The 23944-nt window shown below is 42.9% G+C and overlaps 1 protein-coding gene across 4 annotated transcripts in view; it reads left to right on the forward strand.

The window, feature by feature from the left end:
• SHROOM2 (shroom family member 2) overlaps positions 1-23944 on the forward strand; it is a 129347-nt gene that overhangs the window by 57519 nt on the left and 47884 nt on the right. Inside the window, exon 3 of one of the 4 annotated variants that reach the window (XM_063341399.1) lies at positions 23403-23507. The exons of the other annotated variants lie outside the window; for them this stretch is intronic. Within the exon in view, the coding sequence (XP_063197469.1) occupies positions 23403-23507 (105 nt within the window). The remainder of the gene's footprint in view (positions 1-23402; positions 23508-23944) is intronic. 4 annotated transcript variants of the gene reach the window in all.

Below are 23944 nucleotides of genomic sequence, written 5' to 3' on the forward strand. Positions count from 1 at the left end.
GGATTTTCAGTCAACTTTGGAAATAGGTGACTGTAGTAGGGCTTTCCAGGGCTGTATATGCACGCACATAGTAGGCAGGTGTGATGGCCCTTTGCTATCCATGTTTCTTTAAATGGATGCGGGTGTGGAACAGCGTGTGCCTGTGCAGATCTTCAGTATACGCACTTAGCAAGTGGGTATTTGTAGCAGATGCACACAGCTATAAAGTTCAAGGCTTGTGCGTTTTTGTGTGGCGGCAGTTGGTGGAAGGGCTGGGCTGTTAAATTCCCGTTTTGCAAATTCACTGAGAAAATGGGTCAGTGCGTTGCTGTAGGCCCGCTCTCCTGCACGAAGCAGGATGGCCAGTTTTAAACGTGTGCCAGATAGGGTGTCCAGCAGCCCCTGCTCCTGTGTGACAGCACATCACATTTCTCTCCTCGGGTGCTGTCAGTGAGCTACCATGGGTCATGGGGGAAAGGCAGGAACCAGGGAAGTGCAAACATAACGCGTCATGCGAATTGCACAGTGCCTACAAGCCTGGTTCAGGAGCCCCTGGGGTGGGTGCCCTGTGTTTTAAGGAGTTCCTGGCAATCTCAGCAGGATCTTTCCATGAAGGGGTGTTGAATGGAGCAACTATGCCATCCTGTATGTGTGTGCTTGCTGTGGGTGCACAGTGAAGGCCAGCTGGTGCAGAGCTCCCCTCCTGCTCAGACATGGCCCCCACCTCCTCCACGGGCAAACCTGGGGGTGGCCAGGCTCCTCGTCCTCCTCCTCCTCATCTTTCTCCTCTTCCTTCAGCTGTGTGGTCCTGCGCTAGTGATGGAAGGAACGGACACAACAAAAGGAGGAGCATGCGCTTTGATCTTTTATTTTCAACAAATTATACCTCGGAAGAGCCCTGACGAAGACCATTTCCTCTAGTTGCCCTACTATCAGTGTGGTCACTTAATCAAAATGGAGACAGTGCGAATCCAGGTTCCCTTCACTGTGACCCTAGCAATACCACACAGGTGTTTGGGTGTTTCCTGTGCCAGCTGTCTTTTTGGTGGGGTGTACATCTAAAAAGCATTTTTATTTCTTATTTTTCTGTCCACCTCACCAGTTTCTTAGTTGTGTTAAATGTGATTTGATTCATGCTGTTAGTGACATACTAGTGGACATTTGAGGTGAACATAAGCTTCAGTTCCTTCAGTTGGTGGTGTGTTGTCCCTGGTGTCACAGAGCAAATCCTTGTCTTGTGGTTTGGATGTTTGTCTTGTACAACTGTCAGGGCTCTCTCGATATGTGTGTTGTGACTGACGTGTTTTCATCTTGTGATGACTTTCATAATTTATTTCTTTACCAAAGTAAAAAAATCCAGCCTGTAAAGCTTGAATAACAGAAAGTCAAAAAATATAACAGATGTCACCATGTTTTACCAAGTCAACTCCAGTAGGACGATGTTTGAAGTACTAGGAAAGGCATAGACATTGCTTTGTGGGTAAAAGGAATCCTCTATAATTTGAATATGCTTATTCAAAAGGTTACTCGTGGCAATGCTATTCAGTTTTGTGAAGTAATTACCAAAATTGGGCAATGTTGCTTTTTTGTGGAATGGAATATGCATCAGATGGTAACAACCTGTGAGTCATGACTGGTTTCTAGAGGGTTTTTTTTCCTCTTCAGTCCTGCAAGCACTTGTTGAAATGGTTAATTTTGAGCATGAGTAGTCTCATCCAATTTAGTGAGAGCACTCACATGACTGAAGATGAAAAAAGTATACAAGTGCTTACAGGATTTAACCATAGATTTTTACCAGGTGGTACACTGGATTTATTCTTAAAACTGCTTCCCACTGGTGAATTTCAGTGTAGGTGGTGGAAACTGAAATGTAACCCCTTGGGTGAAAGGGGGAAACAGGTGAGCCTTCTAAAATGTGGGGGTCTGAAGACTTACTCATTTCATATAGTACTTTCAACATGCGTGCACAGAGGATTTTTGTGTGTTTGTGTTTGATAATACTATACATCTCTGCAGACTCCTGACTGAAACAGAATTATAACCCCATCCATTAAAGACCAAATAAATAATGTTTTTATGTCAGGATCTTCTTTGCATTTGGAAGGAGTGGTTCTGTATGTGTTGTATGCATTTTGAAATATTGAATGGTTTGGGGTTACTTTTAAGCACTTAAGAGTGTTGGTTTTTTTAAAGACTAGTCAAGAACTTTGCCATGAACATACACAACTTCAGGAGAGGAGTAATAATGCTCCTGTTTGTGTGTTGTGGTTCTCCTTTTGTTACTTTTATTTTAGGTTACATGATGAAGATGAAATGACTGATAACATTGGGAACTTGGACGCTTCTTAAATGTTTCAGTGTCAAGTAGCCTACCATGTTGAGTGTAGAGATTTTATGCTCTACTTGGTCAAGTAACTACATGTAACACCTTCCCACTTGAAAAGATTATAAAAAGGTTTTAAAATAATTTCTGAATCCAACCCTTAACTCCAGAAATACGACCACTTAAAAGCAGGGCAGGAATGCAAGAGTGTTGCAGCTTTAGTTACTGAGTAACTGAACAAATTTACATCTTATCTCTTACACAAGAAACCTATTATTTTATGGTCATTGCTGCTGAATCTGCATAATACTGGATCACCTGGCAAAACAAAGTCTGGCACAGAGACACAGCCACCGCACTGCTGGGTTATACGGCCCGTATGCTTTTAGTCCGGTCTCATGCTGAGTGCAGAGGAAGGACAGAGTGACAAAAGCAGGGGTTTGAGGAAATTTCTGCTGGGTTACAATTGAAATCAGAGTCAGTTCTTCGGTCTGGCTCACAGGGCAGCCTTGCCAGCAGGTGGGCAGCCAAACTGGGGGGTGGTATCTGGCAGGGAAGGATGTGCTCTGGGGGATGGTAATGTCTTCAAAATCTGATCTTGCACAGGGCAAGTCAGAGCAAAATAGCTTTCCCAAATAAAACTTGAAGCATCTCAGCTCATGGGGTTGTTCTTTGTGAAGGCTTGGTAATTTGCATCATGTGGCTATAGTGTTTTAACCAGTAACGAGACGAACTAAGGCTGGGCCTTCTCCTGAAATGCCCTGGGACTGGAGGAACTGTCTTTCCTCGCTCCTGTTTTTGGGTCACCTTGGACGTGGTTAGGTAAATTACAGCTGAAATCGGTGTGGGAATGCACCACACCTGTGTAGAAACGCTGGTATTTGAAATGTGGTTTCTGAGGAAACTCGGTTCGTTTAGGACAGCTATTGAATGGTAAGCTCATTGTGGTAAGTGGCTAGGAGGCAAAACATGCCCGTTGTTTATGGCCATAAGCAAAGCAGGGTTTCCACGGCCGCGTGCTCCAAGGACACAGCAAGTTCCTTCTTGCTGAAGGCAACATGTTGGGCCAGTGTAGGCAGCTGCAGGCTGCTGTGCTTGCGAACTCCATCCTGGGCAAAGGTGGTGGTGGGGAGCATGTCCAAAGGCTGCTCTGCATCCTGTTCCTTGCTCCTGATCCTTTGTCTCAGCCGTGGTTAGGCAGCCTTAAATCCCCCGTGTATTTTGACTCCTCCTGCTGCTGTTAGTATTTGCCATGTCAGAGGCTGTGTTTTTCTTCAGGGTTACTGCTGAATTAAGCCTTTTAAGTATTAATGTTAAAGGTTGATTTCTTGAGCACCTTGCTAGCGTAGCATGATAATTTCTGGAATGTTTGAAAGTAAACCCTGCCGGAACCAGCATTTGGAGCTGATTCTTCAGTAGGTAAAGCATTTTAGATGCTTCCAGATGATAAATTCTCATTAAAAAAATGTTTTATTATCCTTTAGAGGAATTCTGATAAATTGTGGCAAAAACTGAGGTAAGAGAATGACATCAGGAGTTTAATGCTATCTAGTCATCAAAAGGTAGCAGAATATGCGCAAAATAAGGATGAGGAAAAAGTATTAATGTAGCTGATATAATATACCATAAATCCTAAGATCAACACTTTTATGTTGGACATCCAGATGTGTGTGCCTAGTTCCCGAAGGCAGAACAAGGAAAAACAGTTCCAGAATATGAAAGTTTTATCAGGGTAGTCTATTGTGAATTTAGCAGGCAGGAAGATTGATGATTTAATACCTCATACAACTTAATACCTCGTTGTCGACAGTGCATATCTTATTTGTAAATGAAATTGCTATTTCATCCTGCTCAAGCCTGTACAGTTGGGCTGAGGTACAAGGAAAACCAGAGCAAACTGTGGTGGTGAAATCCTGGTTTGCCCAAGTTAATGACTGAACTCTTTAAGAGCACTAAGACTCCATAATTTATTTGGTCTTTTCAAAGCAGAGGTCTTTTCAGGTTTTTTTTTTTATGTAAAATGCAACTTAACTGGGTCGTGGGGTAGGAAAGGAGCTGCTCTGCTGTCCTGCCACAAGATCCAGCTCCTCCTGCTCGTTCTGTCATGGCTCCTTTTAAAAGAGGTACTGTCAACTGTAGTGCAGCGTTGCTGTTTGCTCCATTTTCAGGCGCAGGGTGACTGGCAGATGGGAGGTTGGCCCAACTGGTTACCCGATGCGTGGGAGGGGAAGGCAGAGAGCAATGCTACAGTCTCTAGGTCTTGCTATGGTTGATAGCAAGGCAGATTTTGGCAGGTGAGAATAGACATTTAAGGTAGGATGTGCTTCTTTGCTGTAATTTTAGGGATTTGGACAGATATCTATATCATAGAGCTCTGTCAGTAACTTGTCTGTCAAAATATGGGTTCAATTTGCCATTCTAAGACATCTGAATATTAATAACTTGCTTTTGTAACTTCTTTTCTATCTTTTAGACTCCCTTCCTCCCCCCAGAAGTCCATAAGTTAAGCACATGGTTATATTGTTTTGGTTTGTTTTCAAATTCTAGGTTCTTTAGGGATACTTTTTGAGAGTCACTTCCTCTTATGATAAGATACTAGAAGCTGAAAATGCAAAAACAGGAACTCCTCCTGTTTTGCATGGAGAAAAATGCTGCAGTTCCATTTGCCGCTTCCAGAAAAATAGGCTGACTTTGTTGTTGTTGTTAGAATTTGCCAGCACTTTTTGTGGAAAGGTAAGAAGGGAGTACAAGGTGTTCAGGTACTCAGTGCATAGAGACAGAAAACAAACAGCAGAGCCACAAACTCAGTTTTGATTTTTTTTTAACTCATTGCACCAAGTTTTAGTGAGTTACAGCTGTTTAAAAAAAAAAAAGTGATATCAGAAAACAACCTGTTAATTTCAGGTGTCTGGGTTGGACTGAGTCACTTTAAAGGTGCCTAAAATCCAAAAACTGCTGAGTAATCTCCCTTTGAAAACAAAGAGAAAGAGCAATGAACATGTGTCAAAGTCCGTGTTCAAAAATGGAGACACATGGAAGCTCTCCCGACTTCTGAAGATCACAGCTATCGCAATTAAATGTATGAGGACTTCTTTTGAATGTGCAAATACGACTGCCTGACCACAACACACAACAGATGCTGTTTTTCTTTTCTTTTTTTTTTTTTTTTTTTTTTTTTTGAGTTCTGAATAGCTTCAAGTCTGTGGTTTTCCCCGTGGTTGAATCCTTTGCTGGTAGCGCACTCTTGTGGCCGCCGCTTTCATTAAATGATTTAAAAGGGATGTTAAAAATATATATATAACTTAGGGTTTTCTGCTTTAGAACACACACTGTCTGTTTTGGATAAATGTTCCTAAATTAAATGCTAAATAAAGGAAGGTCAGTCCAGGACAAAAGTATCCCAAATGTGCTTCCCAGAAGATCTTGAAGGGGGCATGCATATTGAGTGTTCAGGTTTTTGACCAGTTTTCATCTTTGTATTTTCGGCAAAAAGCCCTATGCCCGAGGAAGGAGAGCCAAAAGGCTCGGTAGGGAGTGAGGTCCGTGTGGGAGCTGGAGTCAGGTGGAGGAGAGACTGGGACAGGCACCTTCGGTAATGGGCTGGAATGCAGACGCTGCTTTTCCTGCGGCTCCGCTCTCAGTGATGAGCGGGTTGCTCCTCACAACTTTAGTTATTAAAACGAACAAAAAAGGGATCTGGGAAACCTTTCCCAGTGACACTGATATGTGTGTTCCCAGTGAAAGCTTTTCACCCTGAGTCGCTGTTTTCTGATTGCAGGGAGGGGAGAGGAGAAAGTGGTGGCATAACTCTAGACCAGTTCTGTTTTCAAATTACAAAGCTCTTAACTGGTGTTTTATTTTTCAATAAGGAGGTAAAGCCTTATGGAAGCTCAGATTGTGGCATGCAGGGGTTTCCTTTGAACTAGGAACTTACAGATTCTTCTTTGAGCAAAAGAGCAGTTATTAATGAAAAGTTGTTTGGTACTGCATAGACTTGGTATCACTGTGATTACAAATCCAGTGTCATAGGACATCTGCATTAATACCAAGTACGTGAAGTTGGCTATAGGCTCCTTTTCCTTCTACGTTGTAATTCAACAGCACCTAGAGTCATGATCCCAGGTTATTTACTTACTTGTACGCTCTTGGAGAGAGACAGGTTTACACTTGGGAAAAGGCCTTGAGTGAGAGGGGTCTTTGCCCTCAAAATACTTGACTGAAAAGTCTCTGTTCTTCCGTAGGCTGAAATCTTTGTGCATGGCATCTCCCTGGTCACCCGCCTTCCCTGATCTTTGGATCCTATGTGTAAAATAAGCACAGTAGTAATCACAGTCCTTTCAGGGATATTTTTAAAAAATCAATTAGTCTTTCATAAATGCTTTCATAGCAATTATGTGGCTTTATTTACAGCTGTTTTCCAGCAAATGTAGTGCCATGCCCAGCAGTCCTTGTAGTGAAGGTAAGATGAGCTTGCTTTATCTATTTGCTCTTTTGGCTGCAGTCTAGCAGGATAGTCTGTCAGTATCTCATTGCAGATTAAGACTGAAAAAAGCTTTTTATAGCCAACTAAATTTTGAGGTTCAAGTTTTCCTTTTCTTGATTTTCTTTTTTTTTTTTTTACCACTATACCAATGTAACTCTAATAGTTTTTCAGACAGCGGCCTCAATAATACTCACTCTGTGCAATTTATTCCTCTGTTATATAGAGTGAAGGTGGACTTGCTGCTGGAAATTCAGGAAAAAAGTTTTTTTCCACTCAATTTTACTTCTCTGCTTTGCCAAATAAGTCACCAAGTATAGAATAGTATTTGCCAGCTGGACTTTGCATCCTCATTCACACAACAATAACTCCATGGGTTTTAGACTCTTTCAGAAACGTTAGAAAAGTGACCCGTCAAATGGAAGCCTTTCTTTCTCTGGACTGAGCCTGCACGTGCATGCATGTGTATTAATGTTGATAAGCAAGGGATCATGCTAGGTTACTTTTATTCAGAACATTTCCAAAAAACCCTCATTGTATGTGTGTTAACATATGTGAGAAATCAATACTTTCACCTTTATAGAAAGTGCAGTCATTTTTGGATAGAATATTGCAGTCTGGCTGGGAAAGTTTTAGCCATAGGCCATCTAACTTTCAGCAGGCTCACACAGCAGAGCTATTGTAATTGTGCCATATGCTGTCTTAACTAGATTTCTTATTAAAATCCAAAGATGCCTGCATAAAATAGGACCACTTCTTACCCTTTTGCCAACCTCTTCCTCCTTCCCGAAGTTTGAGGATTTCTGTAAATCCCCAGTACTGCCAGCATTTCCTTAGTGATTATAAGCGCGTCCTCCTTTGACCCGTGGAGAGCCATTCATTTTTCGTATGCAGGGTGTGAGTCAGTCAGTTGGTAAGGATGCTGCAGTGCAGTCAGCTTCTCGTGGCAATCAATCTACTGTGTTATAGCACAGGACCAATAAAAATGTATAGTCATTGTGTGTTTAGTGTGATGGGTCAGTGAACCTGAGAAAAACCTGATCTTGGCACATATGCCGGTATATAAGAAGAAAATGTCTCTTTTCTGCTGTCCTCCTTAAGGATACAGCAGAACTAATCTTTTCCATTTTCCCCCAAATAAACTCTATTCAGTGTGTTACTGTATCCTCTGCATCCTCAGGTGTGATGATGGTCAGCAACTGTAGCAAGCTTACATGTGCTAATCCGTCCAACTGCAGGGGATTAATGGTGTGACTATGGAATAAAGTTTAGTTTTTTCAAAAGATTATTAAAATAAATTGTCCTTTGAAAGAGTTATCCAGAATTTGTAAAATGAGTCTCCGTGGGGGATGGAAGGTCATGCCTACCACTTTTCTCCATAGGCAATGATTTCCAATGCCTTTCTGAGTACTGAGGTTATTTATTTCTAGGGATATCACAGGCTGCCTCTCTTTTGGGGGAAGGGCTGCTGCCTGAGAAGACTGGCTGGTTGGTTTTAATGTATAGAAAAAATGTCTGTAACTCTCAAATGGTATTGAGCCCATTGGATCTTAAGAGGCCCGGGTGGTTCTGGAGAGTTTCATTTAGCTTTGCTCCTTGAGCAGATTTGTCATCTCACAGGTGACATTGGCTTCTTTAGAATATAGTGCCCCAGACTGGTTTATTCACCCACATGTTTGCTTAGAAGATTGCAAAAGGAAAGGATGGAACAGCTGAAAAAAATAGTTTCAGCAGCATAATCTAAGTGTATTTTCCACGTGCCATGTCAAACACACTTCAAATTAAAAAATAAAAATCCCCGCTCCCGCCGCCTCCTCCTCCAGGAACACTCCTCTGGCTTCATTTTTTGGGCTTTGCTTCACTTTTCTCCTGCTGAGCTCCTCAGGCAGTGTTCACCGGAGTCGGTCGGTGGAGTCGCTGGTATGACTAATCAAAACTGCTACGGCCTCTTAGCGGGGAGCGGTAACAAGGCTCCTTTGTGAGTCTAATTATATCCCCTAAGCTGGCACAGCGGCGCGGATTAGTGCAGGAGGAGGACGGCCGGTCGGTGGCAGAGGGCTGCGGGGTCCCATGCTCTGCTCTGCCACTCTGCCAGCATCGCCCGCTTTTGCCAGGGACGGAGCCCAGGCGAGTGCCACCCGCACCCCACACGTGCCACCCCAGCCCTCAGCTAGGGCCCCGTCGCTTCTCCCCCAGCTCAGTCCCGCTCCCTGACCTGGAGCCTTGCCCGCCGGCTGGGAGTCATGCCTGGTCCCTGAGGAAGGGGTCTGGGAGGAGGCGCTGCCCAGCGCGGTGCCAGGGTAGGTACCTAGGGCTGTGCCGGAGTGGGGGGAGACTCCTGCCACGCTGGCCAAGAGGCACCCACTCAGCTCCAGTGGCTCCTCACCCTGACGGCCCATCGTTGGGATAAGCAAGCGCTTGGGGCGCCTTTCTCTTGGCTTTTTTGTGTCTTATTAACTTGTCTGTGGAGGGGGGGCGGCGTGGGGAAGCTGTGCGGGGTTGTCTTGAATGCATCTGGTTAAAACTTCATAATAGGATTGTTGAAGTGGAGTCGGCAGGTGTGGAAGAAGGGAGGTGACTTTGAGAAGAGTACTTTGTTGGTTTACTTGCCCGTTTGCCTCCCGTTTCTCAGGCAGACCTGGCTTCAGCGTGCTTTGTGTTAGCGAGCAAAACCACTCATCTCCCAGTGGGACCGTGCACTGGGGTGGTTTGCGCTACTTTCTAAGAGGTCTGCAATTAGTTTTCTTGGCTCGGTCTCTTCATCCCAGTATGTATCATCAGGACACATGGAGTAGCAGAGTCAGTCTGTTAGTGAAACTTAAAAAGTGTCAAGTACTGGGAATTTTTCAGACTTGAGCTTTTATTGGTGTGAAAAAAAAAAAAAATTTGATGGAAAAAGTTTCCCAGGCTGTGAGCAGTTTGCACACACGCGCAGAGGTTACACAAGGATGCCAAGGGGGTTTTTATGGAACAGTGCAAGAGGAAACAAGTATGCTGATAAACACATGAGACCAAAATTGCTTGTTCTTCCCTGTAAATCTAAAGAAGGGATCATGGGATTTCTTTTTTGGAAGGGGAGGTATATGAAGTAGTGAGCAAAACTGGGGGCGGGGGGGTAAAATTTAAATACACTTGTCTTACGCAGTTTTGGGAAGGGGGAGCAGTTTAAATGATAAATTTTGCAGAGCGTTTTTTTTTTTTTTTTCTCACTGCCAGTCCAGTCACTGCTTCCTGCCCTTCAAGAACATATGCTGTGAAGGTGGGGTGCCGGAGCAGCGTGGGCTCAGGATGTGTTTCTGTCTCTATCTGCTTAGTGGTGACCAGACAGAGCAGCCAGTTCCATTAGAGAAATCCTTAATCTACTGAGGCTAATGGAGTTTCCCTTCAGTGGGAGCTGCTCAAATAGGAACTACCCATTGTATTTGTGGGGCAGGATCTGAGAAGAGTTATGGTCAACTTCTGCAGGTTACTGTTTATAATAAAGCATAATAATACATAGCAGAGCATTGGCATGTAAAACACATCACGCATTTCTACTGACCTCACTGAATTTCAAGTAAAGCTATAAAATATTAGACTGTGATTAATCACTTGGAGCGCATATGCAGTATTCAGTGTGTCTCTTTCAGTGATCATCTTTTATATATGAAAGGCAACTTTTCTTTTCTTTGAGACTGTTTAAACTTCCCCGAGGGAGCTCTATACTACCCTAACACCAGTTTTGCAACCCGATTTTGTTTTCCAGCTGAAGAAGACTAAAGCTAGTACATGTAATAGAAACAGCTGAGTATTCAGTCTTAGGCAGAGACACATTCACTGCTCTGGGTCTTAAAATAGTGATGTAGTTGCAACTTGCATGTGAATATTGTATCATTATTTGTTGTGAGATTGTCCATAGATACATTGCATCTGGATCCATGCCTTGGTTTATCTGTGCAGGAAGAGTGCTGCACAGATGAATTCAGCTATTAAACTACTCAGTCACTTCAGAAGGATGCTGGTAACCCCTGTTGCAGATTAACGCACAAGCTTTAGCAGCAGGAGTAACTACCTATGAATGTTAGAGGTTTTTTTCCTGTATTTCATCATCCATTGCAACTGATCTGGCCTTGGAAAGTCATTGAGGTAGTTTCGATTTGATCTCTTTGTATCCAAGCTCATGTTTCAACTTGCGGTTTTTTAGTTTTATTTTTGCCAGATTGACTCTCTTGTAAAACTTATTCTTGGTGATAATTAGGGTGAGTAAAGATTGAGATCTGAAGGGGTGACATGAGGTGGGCTGGAAGAGAAATAATCTATTAAAGATTTGTGTTGTTATTGCTGTGAAGTGATTCTGTTTTCAATCTTGCTTGGAAAATAGCTTTTATTTTGCTGTGAAGTGACTGAACCCAGCTTTCAAGTCTAATTACGTTAAATTGGGTGCATATCTTGGCAATTCAGTTTCTGCAAAATAAGCCTCAAAGCCTACAAGAACATTATCCACTAAACAAAATCAGCTCTGCTCTAGGAATCACAGAAATCAGAGTTGTCTGGTCACTTTTAAACTTCCAGTTCTAATTGGTTTTAAGTGTTGTAAGGCTGCTCTACATCTGTTCAAAATAAGGTCTGTATGTGTTCCCAGGGTATCCAAATCAAGGGAAACAGAATTGTTGCTGTTAATAGCTTAAGTAGGGGTTTATTTTTTTTTGATCAGCATCAATTTATGGAAGACTTGAGTGTGTTTACTCAGAGGCGGGCTGGAGTGGGTTCTTCAACTGGACCAGCGGCTCTGGGAGCTGCTGCCACAGGGTGGCACAGGGGACAGCCACTTGTCCATGTCCACTGCTGTTTCTCTGCGGCAGGGGGTGAAGTGGCTACCATGGGTGAATCTTTGGCAGTGGTATTGCTGGTTTGAAATCCTTGCGTTTACTGCATTTTCGTTTCATGGACTTGCAGTTCATGTCTGAATTTCTGGAGGGGTCTCACGTTACTGAGAGGAGTGAAGAAATTAAGCCCTCTCTTTTTCAGGATTCAGACATACCCCTCTGTTTCTGTGAGCGTGGTGGAGGGAGGAAGGTTTGGGCAGGGGTGGAGACAGGGACAATTCTGTGCATCCTGTAGGCACACAGGTTCAGTACTGCATGCAGGGAGGGACCCGTCTTCTCCAGGCATAGCTGCTTTAGTCCTTTTGCAATAGGAAGAAGATTATCACTGTCTATGAGTGACCCAGATACTCATCTATAACAGAGACGATGGAGGGGAAGAAAGGTCATTCTTATCTGTGCTCTGTGGCTATCAGCTGCATCTTAGTCTTGCTTAACCGCTGTATGATAAGGATTAGCACTGTCTTGCAGGAGGGAGGGTTGAAGTTGGGGTCCAGCTCTGTTTCTGACAGAATAAAATGGCAGAAGATGAAGCAGGAGTTAGAGCCTGCCCAAGCAGAGGGGGCAGCTTCTTTCACTTCGTTCACCGCAGCCCCCATCTCCATTCTAGGCATGGAAGGTGGTGGCCTTGCCTTCCTCAGGGTAAGGCGCAGATCTGCAGCCCCGCAGGCTGGTACAAGCCCTTGTTGAAATGGTGACAGCAGTGACAATGTTATACCCGCCCTCTACTCAACGAAGAGTCTCTACACACAGTGCTGAAGAAATTGGGCCCAGATTAATATCGGCATGGGGGAGAAGAGCTCATGCTCCAAGACGTTGCAGGAAAATATCTGCCCTTTGCCAATGGAGAAATTGTAGATAGGTGCGTAAGTGTTTCAAATTGTACTGCTTCTTGTTATAATGCTGTTACAGCTGCAGTCATCAGTTGGAGATTAAGAAGGGGATATAACTTGGAATTGAATAATTAGCTTCTCCACCTGAAACTTGAGCTGCCCCTGGGAGGCAAGGAGGGAGAGGTTACCTCAGAAGATGATTGTGCAACTATAACCACCTTATGCCTCGGGCTTCCAGCACGTTAAGGCAGCTGAGATTTCATGCCCAAATTATGAGGTCTGGAATGTGCCAAAACTCTAATGTCTGTTTTAATCTGAAAATAGTTATTATGACAATAAAAATCCTTTTTTAAAAACAGTGCCATATATCACAGAGTGATTTATAGCTGCGTAGCTATCTCCAAATGTCACATTCAGTGGAAGCACTATAAATTTTTACATATGTTTGTACATGTAGTCCAGAAGGGGGCTCCTCCGGAAGGGGGTTTTCTTTTTCTCTGCACGCCCCCTCCCCCGCCCCCCCTTTTTTTTTTTAATGCAGCAGTTTTCACTGTCAATTCTCTGTTGTCCTTCTGAGACTGAGATGCCTCAAGGGAAAGTTTCTGCATAAGAAGCTTATTCAGTTCTTTATTACTGTGGAAAATAATTGTAATATTTTCTACAGTATTGCACTCTTTTGCCTCAGTTATGGCTAAGCTGGAATAAATTGGTCCTGCATGCTGTGTGATGTTACCGGTATTTATTTGGAAGTTTAATTGAGAATCCCAAGCCTTGTGAGAATAGGTTGAGAAGCAATATTTGAGTACTTAACAAACGCAAGCTCTTAAATAGATGAGCAGAGAGACTTCATGCGGGCCTGTTGAGTTGGTACTACTTCTTATTTCAATGGTTTTTTTTCTGTCAAAAAGGACTATATGGAGACCTGCGGTATTATTTTAATATTTATTTCATTAAATACCATTCCTGCGGTGCATCTGCTTTCTCTGTTCCTTTTTGTGAATAATTTTACCACATAATGTATCATTAAGGTTGCATTATCCTCTGTGTTTCTGTGCCACCACTACAAATACAATTTCAACAGAGGTTTAGAAAAGGCTTCTAGGTAGGGAAGTCTAAATTGGGCCACAAGTTTGTCATTCTGTATGTGTTCCCTTGCTGGTCCTGTTGGCTGGTATTATTTTCAGTACTCTTTCTCCTAGGTTTTTCTGAACCCAAGTCATTTCTGCTGCTGTATTTGTGGGGAAACAATGTGATACGGCACTTGAAAAGGTTCCAAAATAGCTGTGGGAAAGCCAGAATTTGACTGTTGCTCTGACATGGAAATAGTTGGAGGGTTGATTGAGAATACTGATGCAGAAGTTCAAGAAGCGGGAAACTGAATTGTCCCCGGTCTTGTAATGTCAGGATGCTCATAGCTCCTTTTCAGAGTGATGGTGATCTTGATACTGCAGCTTCAGACTGGACAAGAGGGGGATAGTAATCATTCCCAGAAGAAAACAGAAGCTATTTGTGGCCAGTTTGCACCAGTTTTAGATTAGGAATAAGGTGTTGTTATTAGGGGTTGGTAGTGCTGCATCCTCTATGTGTTAACATAGCTTCTACATTTCAGAAGTTGGATAAATAATTCCCACCTTAAGGAAGGACAGGTACTTGGTTTAATTTTTATGCATGGAAATTTATAGTTGTGGTATTGTGAATCCAGAGTTTTTGAGAGTAAGATTTTTATAGAGCTTAAGATACTGCTTTTGAGGTCTGCAGGCTGGAGAAAGCTCAATTGCCAGCACAGGGTATGTCAGGAGTAAATTGGGATAGGTGGACTGGAGCGGAGGGAGTTGAGAGAATCAGAGATTTATATTTTTTTTAGAATATTTTTTTTGGTGATTTTGTCTATGTATTTCTGAAATGTCCTGTGGATTCTGATGGAACAAAAGGCAGATCCTTGTCTTCCTGTGTTTTCTTCAATCATGTTGAAGTTCAGTCAATACACACATCAACACACGGTGTGGGGTTGTATTTTTTTAGGCTATGTTGATTATTATACTGTGTTGCTTATTCTTAGCTCATGGATAATGTGGGGGTTTTGCATGTAGATATGTTGAAATTTTGTAGGTTTTGGAAGGTTCAGCTCTGAAGCCTAATTTGAATTCAGGCCTGCAAATTGTGCCTAAACTAAATAGATTTTGAAGGCAGTTTATCTAAACCATTGTAATGGTTTTGGCTGGGGTAGAGTTGACTGTCTTGCTGGCAGTTAGTATGGTGCTGTGTTTTGAATTTGGCATGAGAGTGGTGTTTATAAAGCACTAATGTTTTTGGTTGTTGCTAAGCAGTCAAGGTCTTTTCTGCCTCTCATACTGCCCTGCCAGCGAGTAGGTTGGGGGTGCACAAGAAGTTGGGAGGGGACACAGCCAGGACAGCTGACCCCAACTGACCAAAGGGATATTCCATGCCATGTGATGTCATGCTCAGTACATAAAGCTGGGGGAAGATGAAGGAAGGGGGGCACATTTGGAGTTAGGGTGTTTATCTTCACAAGTAACCATTACGTGTGATGGCATTTGTCTTCCCAAGTAACCGTTAAGTATGATGGAGCCCTGCTTTCCTGGAGATGGCCAAACACCTGCCTGCCAATGGGAAGTGGTGAATGAACTCCTTGTTTTACTTTGCTTTACTTATTAAACTGTCTTTATCTCAACCCACAAGTTTTTTCTCACTTTTACTCTTCCAATTCTCTCCCCCATCCCACAGGGGGAGAATGAGCAAGTGGATGTGCAGTCCTGGTTACTGGTTAGGGTTGAACCGTGACAACCATTATATAATTCTTACCAGCCATTGATGGAGCTCTTATATCTAGTATAACTAGCCTGATACACCAGATTTAATACATATTCAGTGTTTTCTTATATGTTTTAACTTGATTATTGACTACAGCACCATCTCCTATATTTGCAACGTTTCTTCTGACACTACAGTAGATCCACAAAAAAAGCCTGTCTGATTGACAAAGTAAAGACACAGGTGGGAAAGGCTGTGTAGCAATTGGTCCACAAAGGGAGTATGAGCTTGCCATGTTCTTGGAGAGGGGAAGGTGGGAATAGCCAACTCCCAAACAAGTATGAGACAGGGGCTGAGAGAGGAAGTGATGCAAAGATGGAGGCGGTGACAGTACTCCAGGGGGAACTGTGCTTCTTACTCTGTCCAGGGAGATGGTTGAGCTGAGCGAAGAGCTGCCGGCACAGAAAGTGAGGATACAAAAATGTGTTGCAAGGAGCTTCTGTAATTGCTAGGGATTAGGAGTTGGGTGGGCTGCTGTTAGACCAGGCTTGTTCATTGCTTCACAGTTATTCAGTTGTTAGCACATTTCCGTAATAAAGACAGTTTTCTTTGATTATAATGTGTTTTCAATACATTTAAACTAGAAAGGATAAGAGTTTGCTATTTGATAAGTTAGAGGGATTCACAAAGTTGATTAGGAGCCCAGCATTCATTTAGTTTTTTCTCTTCATCAAAATCATTTAAACTTTGAAAAGAGTTGAGTATGCTAGGGCAGTCGTAGATTTGTCTTAGGATGACAAGGCTGCTAATGACTTTTTTTTGCGTGAAAATGTTATTCTTTATTTTTAATTTCTATACATGGGTTCCAGTGTTGCTTGAGACTACCAACTGTTTTCTCTCTTAACTGTTCATCTTCTGCAGTTTGTGTGGCTGTGCATGTTATTATGTGCACAGTTTTGGATGTCTGGGGTTTTTTGCCCGTGGCTAATCCAGCTGTCACTGGACAAGGGGATGTATACAGTGGGGCTCAGCTGTCTGAGGTCAGAGAAGAGTTTTTTTCATATACCGCAGTAATTAGTTTTCATCACTGTTTCATCCCATTCCAGTGATATATGTCATAGGGGATTTTCCCAAAAGAATAGATGCTAATATGCAAGGAGAGGTGGTTCTGACAACAGATGGGGTGCATGCGGCTGCTAATGGAGAGAAGAAGTCTTGAAACAAAAACTCTGGTATGGCTTGAGTGTTGCTAGTAGTAATTTGAATTTGTGCATGTCAGCCTTCCTGTGTTGTTAATTTTGGAAAACACTGCACAGCTGGCAAACTAACATGTTGCTGTTGACAATTTCTGATACTAAGAGCTTCACCTGTAAATTCACTTTTCTAGGCTATTGGGCTGGCATACTAGTTTTTTAAATCTCATGTAAGCAGCATTCGATCAACTATGGTGTGAAAGCATTTCCATTTAATCTTCAGCAGATACCTAATATAACAACCTTCAACAAATTTTCATCCCAAATAAAATTCCATTCAGGCAATTTTTGTATTCAGGGAGTAAGCGTGAAAGAGAGGAGATGGTGTGTGTTGTTTTTATAAAGCTCACTGTAGATCTGCAGATGTGTCGTGGACGGAGTGATTAACTTCACTGATAAGAGAGAAGCCGTGAAATATTTATTGATAGAAAACCGTGATTTAACAAAGTTTGATAGAGAATGTGACAGTGTTTTACGAGATTCGATGGCAAGGTACACTTCATTATTTACCGCACAGAGGACAGGGCCAGACAAAGCTGTCAGGGAGACCCTCCCATTGAGTCATGACGTTCAAAGAGGACCCCCTTGCTTTCTAAACTCCTTCTTAGAGAGTAGTCTCGATGTGGCTGGATCCAGTCCTCATCCCAGACTTGGTCAATGGTTTATGTCTAAAGGATTATATATGCGCAATCAATCCTTTATATCACTTAGCTAAGGTTTCACAGTTAAGCATGCTATTAACCACTTACTGAGAATCTGCTGCGGCAAGGAATCTCTAAACCTCGAGGAGTAACCTTGAGCAGATGTCCCTGCTCAAGGGGAGATCCTGTCAGGCAGCCCGCTGCCGGGCAGGAGAGCTCAAAGTGCTCTTGGGCTGTCCACTATTTACAGAGTAAGATAATTGACCTATAGTCATATTTGCACAGCAACGAGATGTCTAGGTCCCTATTCTGGACAGTGTTTGACTATGTTGCCAGCCATCACCCAAAGTCAGGTGCAACCCATCACAACTCCCACTGACAGTCATGGCTTGAGCAGGAGCTGGGGAAGGGGGAGAGCACACCGCCACAAGAAGTAAAAGACATTGCCTTAAAATACTTACCGTGATGATATTTCCCAGTAGTTTTTTCAGGTTTATGGCTCGCTATGAGCAGGTATTTTGCACATTTTAAGGTTAATCTCTATAAAAATGAGGGTGTGATGTCTCCACACAGTTAACTTAAAATTTCAAGGCCTGATGTTTCTGCCTCAGATAGGAAGGCCCACTTTGGCTTTTGAGAGGGGTTTATTCCATCACTGTGTCTCACCCAATCGAAGCCTAAATTTACTATCCCTCTTTAAGGCTATCCTGGATAGACAGTGTGAAGGCACAGAGTGTACTTCAGAAAAAGCATTTAAATTGCTGCTGTCTAGGCTCAGGACAGCGGGAAGTTGGGGCAGTCAAGGTTGAATCTGAGTGAAAGGTGGTAGGACAACCTTACAAAAAGGGAGCAAAACAGTTCAGGCTGTGATGCTCTAGAAACAAGCGGGGAGATGAATTTGGAAGTGGACTGTGCATCAGGTTTTAGCAGGGCTTTGGTATATCGGGGGGACCAAAACACGGTGGTTGAAGTCTAAAACCATCAACCTGGACAGAGAAGTTATTGGCATATTTTGAAAAGCCTAAAAAGTGACCTCGCATGTATAAATAAATATATATGTGTATATGTACATATCATATATATATAAAAAAATATACATATATGTGTGTATATATATATGTAAAACTTTTTTGAATCATCTAAAACTTTTTTGAATCATCTGTGTGTTGGCTATGAATGGCAGTGAAGGTTTACTTCAAAATATATTGTGGGAGTTTTTTAATTTTGGGGCGATCCTATAATATGGGATTGTTGCATGAAAATTTTCAGGGGGCTTCCAGTGTTTTTCTTCCTTCTCGTATTCTTTCACACATACATACCACCTCCCCTTCCTTTCTCCGTTTTCAAATAAATGAGGAAGAAATAAAGTGGGAGAGTAACTATGTTCAGGAAAAGTGTTCAACCTCGAGTTTTGGATGCTTTGTCCTCCTTTTAAAATCACTTTTTCCCATTGCTTCATTTTCTGTTACGTCCAAAGATATAGGCAGGTATGTCGGGAGGCAGGACAACACTGAAAATGGCAAGCGGAAAGGACAAGGGGATTGTATTGCATTTAACCTAAAGCTTCTTTATGAAATTGATAACAACTGTTTGAGCCTAGATGAGGATAATTTATGGCTCTATTGAATTATTGAGAATGACACAAGAAGCTGTTCACATTCCTTATATAGTTTTGCTGCTGGATCTTAGTCTTTTGCCAAATTTTAGATACTTAATTCCTATATTACCCAGGGAGATAGATCTGCCAGTGGTGACTAACATAACATGAAGTAATTTGAGTTTCTGCTAATATAGTTGCCTGAGAGAGAAAACACCTAATGTCTTTGTCTGTGGAAGGTGATGACTCCTTCGGTACTCTGTAGAAAGGAATGTTGTTTGTCTGTTTGAAGGGAGGGTAAGAAGAAAGAAAGAAGACATTTTGACCAAAGAAGTGCTCTCTCAAAAAAAAATATTTGATTTGTTCAGATAGCAGTTTCATCTTTTTTTTTCTTTTTAGAAAAAAAAAAGTCATCCTCTTCTAATCGTGAGCTCCCAGGTTAGGCAGTTGGGTGAGGTCTTCACAATCTGCAGAGAAAAATATATTGAACTGGTTTTGGAAGGAAAACAGGTGACACTGTTATTTGTCATTGTTATTTGAGGCCCCTTTGAGTAACTGAAGCTTCATGGTGGTTTGCAGCCTCTCCCCTCCCCCCCCCAAGGATTCAGAAGACTAAAAATATCTGAGTAATGTTTTTCATAAACTGAATAAGTGATTTGGTATTTTGTTTACAGTGTCTTTTTGCATACCCATTTAATTGTGTGATATGTTGGTCTTCCAGTGTATTTTAACCCATTGAGCAGAAGATTGGTGAACTGAGGAAAAAAACCAGACAGACAAATGGCTTGGAAGGACTTTTTCTACCGCCCCCAGCACATTTGGATTTATAAATTTATAAATCTGAATATAAATTTATATAATTTGTTAATGAAGCATTAGTATGTCTGGCCTACTGTTGTTTTAAAGGAGGTGAGGTGAGAAAGCTGGGAACTATGAAGTCATTTAGGATTTATAAGGGGACAAGCAAGGGCACCTGTGCTGTCACTACAAAATGTTGAAATTTTCTCTACGTGGAATAAAAAATGATGGATGAGTTGATGGATGAGTTGCTTGCTGAGGAAATCCGAAACAAGGAACTTCTCGTAGTTACTTGCCTGGCTGGCATGGGCTCACGCTGTTTGTAACTGGCAGTCTTGACAACGCATGAGAGGGTTGTTTTTTTTTCCATAGGACCAACAACTGTGGCATGGTTTGGTTTATTCAACTTTAAAACAATCCGAGGGCACCTTGTGAGATATACTGTTCGGTACATGCAGTGTCCGAGCATGCTTCTTGTTCGAGAATGATGGTGAATTGTGCATTTGACCTTTAAGCACGCGTAGGTTTCCGTTTTATCTCAGTGCTGCAGCCATTCTGCATTTGCCTAGCATTGCAGCCACGTCAAGCACACAGGACAGTCTTGTAGCCATTTACCTCACACTGGAATTGGGATAAATTCCTAGTTACAGGCAAGTTTTTAAATAACTGCAAGTGGTTTGGACCTCCTGCTGCAACTGTCAAACGTGAACTTGGGCTACATTAAAAACAAAGCGCTGGAGAGAGGCTTTGCTTCACTGCTGAAATGTCTCAGTGGCATCTTGGTGAATGGAGGGAGAAGAATTTTGATAACTGCTCTTCAATGTAACTACATTGAATGGTTCCCAAATCCTGTGGCTTGCAGGGAAGTTGTACCTTCAAACACATAGACACTAGTGTGGAACAGTGGTCTGCAGCTTTGCAACCAAAGATGTTTTCTAGAAACTAAAGTGACTGAAAACTGAATACGTTTTTTGAAATAATCTTTGCTATAATCACTACAACAATTTTAACTCAGAGGACTCGTGCTGACAGCGTGTAACAGTTCTGACTGAGGCCACCGGCTTGTCCTTCCTTTTAAGTTAGAAAAACTTGGAATTCTTGTCTAAACCCAGGTTTTATTTCCTGGTGCAGCTGATAGAGATGAACAGTAGGAAGCATTGTATTCCCAAGGACTGGCATCAAATGCCCGCTTCTGGTTAGATTGTGCCCTAGGGCACCCTGACTAGAAATGATTATTACTGATTTGAGCAGCCTGGGCTAGTGGGAGGTGTCCCTGCCCATGGCAGGGGGGTTGGAACTAGGTGGTCTTTAAGGCCCCTTCCAACCCGAACCATTCTATGATTCGAAGCACTGCAGTGAATTCTGCAGTGGAGAGCCAGAAAACAAACGTGTTGCAGGGTCACAGAAGAACAGCGTACCACTTTGATGTCCTGAGGGAAGGACTAATTAGCATGAGAAATAATTAATAAGTAGTAAACGAATACGAGGGCTGAAGTTGAGTTATATTTCGTTTTCGGAGTAGATGCCGTGGTTGGGGGAGGGCGTGGTGGGCCGGACTGGGCTCCCGCGGCGCGGGGCGGGGCGGGGGGCGGTGGTGGCCGCCGGCGGGGGATGCGGCGGTGGCGGCCGCCGTCAGGAGGCGATGGCGGGCGGGGGGATGCGGCGGTGGCGGGGGCAGGCGGAGGGGCGCAGCGGTGTCAGTCGGTGGCAGTGCGGGGCGATGGAGTGCGGGGGGCGCGCAGGGGTGTCAGCCGCCGGCAGGGGTCGGTGGCGGAGCGAGGCGCGGGCCGCCGGGTTCCTGCCCGCCTCCCACATCCTTCCCGCATCCCAAACCCTTGCCGGTAGCCGCAGGCAGCAGGCTGCTCCGCCTTGACGCGGGGATTTAAAACCCTCCTTGTGGCGGCTTTGTGCTGCCTTTGTCAGCCTTGGAAGGGGGGGGGGGGGAGGGGCGGGGGGAGAGGGAGGGCTTTCTGTCAGCTGGAATGGGGTTTCTTCCCAGAGCCCTCCCCCCCAAATTCAGCTCATTCATTTTGAAGAATTGTTTAGATTTAACGTGAAAAGTAATCATACGGATCGGTATCTTTCGGGCAACATAAGGACCTGAAATAACAGAAGCTAGCCTTTAAAAAGGGAGGCGGCAGGACAGTCCTGCTTAAAATGCCCCATCAGTATGGCTCTCTGTTCGTTTTCACGTTTCCAGAATTTTATGTGGAAAATCCCCGTAGGAACTGTTTATTACCTTGTGCTTGAGATGGCTCAGAGTGTCTTTGTGTGGGTATGTCAGCGCTGCTGGTATTAAAAACGCTCCTTTGAGCTAAACAGAAGGGGCCAGTAAGGAGATGAATGCGAGGGATGAAAAGCCAGTTTTCTATTTCAGAAATACCACACAGCCTCTGTCGTGTGTAGTTGTTGCGACTTGCAGGGAAAAGACTTGCAGCCTTACTCTCACATGTGAGCTAGCAGTCAGGCCTTCCATCTTTGTTTATTCAGCAGAGGGCTGGAACAAAACATTAACAGGCAAATAAATCCTAGCGATTGCTTTCCACCTGGATGCAGGTCCCTGGGACTACCTGTTCTCCTTTTGCTTTGGGACTCCAAATGCAAAGGCCTATATGGTGGCGTTACAGCAAGGGTGCTCTTTGGTAGATGGGAATGAAACAGAAATTCTGTTGGGGGGTGAAGAAATAAACACCTCTCTTCTTGTATCTGCTGGCCTTTTATCTGAAGGGTACCTACGGGAATTCAGAATGTGTCTGAAAGCAGAGGAAATGGCTCATACTCATTGAAACTTTTGTTGTGTGCTGAGGTAGTTGAGTTCATTCAATTTCCTGTCTACTTTTCATTTTTATGATATTTTTCTGACTTTTGTTGTTGGTTTACAGATAAATCTGCTTGTCCAGTTTGATGATTTTTCTCTCTTGGTCAAGGAAGTATGTTTTCTCTCTTCCTCTCTTCCTCCCCCCCCCTCCCCCCCATATCTAGGCAGTCTCCTCAATATTGCTGCAGCAATCTAAGCCAGTATCTCTAATCTCCATAGCCTGTGAAATTCAGAATGTCTTTCTTAATGACTTCCAAAAGAACAGATGTATTCTCAAAAACTGGATTGGAAAGGTTGTTTTATTGCTAAAGTATTTGCACACACATGTCATTGAGACCACTATCTAACGGATTGCTTATAGTCAATAGAAATTGTTGGGGGTTTTTTTTTTCCCCTTTGTATCGTATCTTCAAAGCTTATCAGCTTTTTCCTTCCAGCAGCTTTTGTAAAAGCACTGGTAGAAAGACACTCTTAGTGAAATGCTTTCATTAATGCTTCCATTAATGCTAGAGCGTTTCTGGGTTGTAGGTTCAGATGATCTCATTCTGTCACTCAGAATTAATACAGAGGTATTACATTAGAATATAAATGCTCAGCTTCCGGCATCTTTAGTTGCCTGCAAAATATTCCTGTTTTGAGTCTTTTAATCTTTTCTTTCCAGTCCTTCTACCCATTTGTGCTGAGTTTTGGAATCCGTAGTCATGCTGGGCTTCATTTATTGTTAGAAAAATTTGTTTCTTGAAGTGCAGCAAATAGTAAATACAATTAAATGGTGACAATCCATCAGAAAGCATTGTTGACTCTGCACAGTAAATTAATGTTTAGTCACGTTGTGGATTTCAGCAAAAGCAGGTGTCTATGTGATTTACTCTCCAGGTATTCCACCAGTATTTTTTGGCTGTTCAGACTATTACATCTTAAAAAAAAACAACCTCTCAAAATATACATGTGTCCACAAATACAACAACGAAAACAGAACTTTTAGGTTCTTGTCCACTTGACTTGCCTCACATCACAACTGTTCCTCCCCTTGCTTGGCTGCTCAGGAAGATGAAAGTGGTGGTGGATATTGTAGCACAGAAAATGCCATCTGAAAATGATGTTCATGTGGCGAGAAACTATCTTATGAAGATCTTGAGAAGTTCCATGAGGTACAGTACTGACTTTACAAGCGCATCCCTTCTGTTCCTTCCCAGTGATTGAATTCCTCTTACCATTTGCCAAACCCATAGCAAACTGTCACAGAAGTCCTCTTTCCCAACCTTCATTTCCTCATGCTCCAAACATTGCTTGTATTGTTCTGTCTTTATAGTCTTGTGTTTCCTTAGTGGTGCATCACAGAAAAGTAATTGTCTCGTAATAGATGAATCTTTTTGCTGAAGCGATGCCCAGGAGGCCTATTGAATTTGCCTAAATAGGTGTTTGTGGTTTGCCGAACTGGTATCGATACCTTAGAGATGAGCTATGGGGGAGAAAAAACTCTTCGATGTTCTGTGCAGCTGAACAGTGGAATGATTTTATTTTTTTTTTCCAAACCTGAACGCAGGCTTGGGGCCCTTAAAGTACACAAGGACTGTCTGGAGCCCAG

This window comes from Chroicocephalus ridibundus, chromosome 1 (assembly GCF_963924245.1).
Source record: "Chroicocephalus ridibundus chromosome 1, bChrRid1.1, whole genome shotgun sequence".
NCBI lineage: Eukaryota > Metazoa > Chordata > Aves > Charadriiformes > Laridae > Chroicocephalus > Chroicocephalus ridibundus.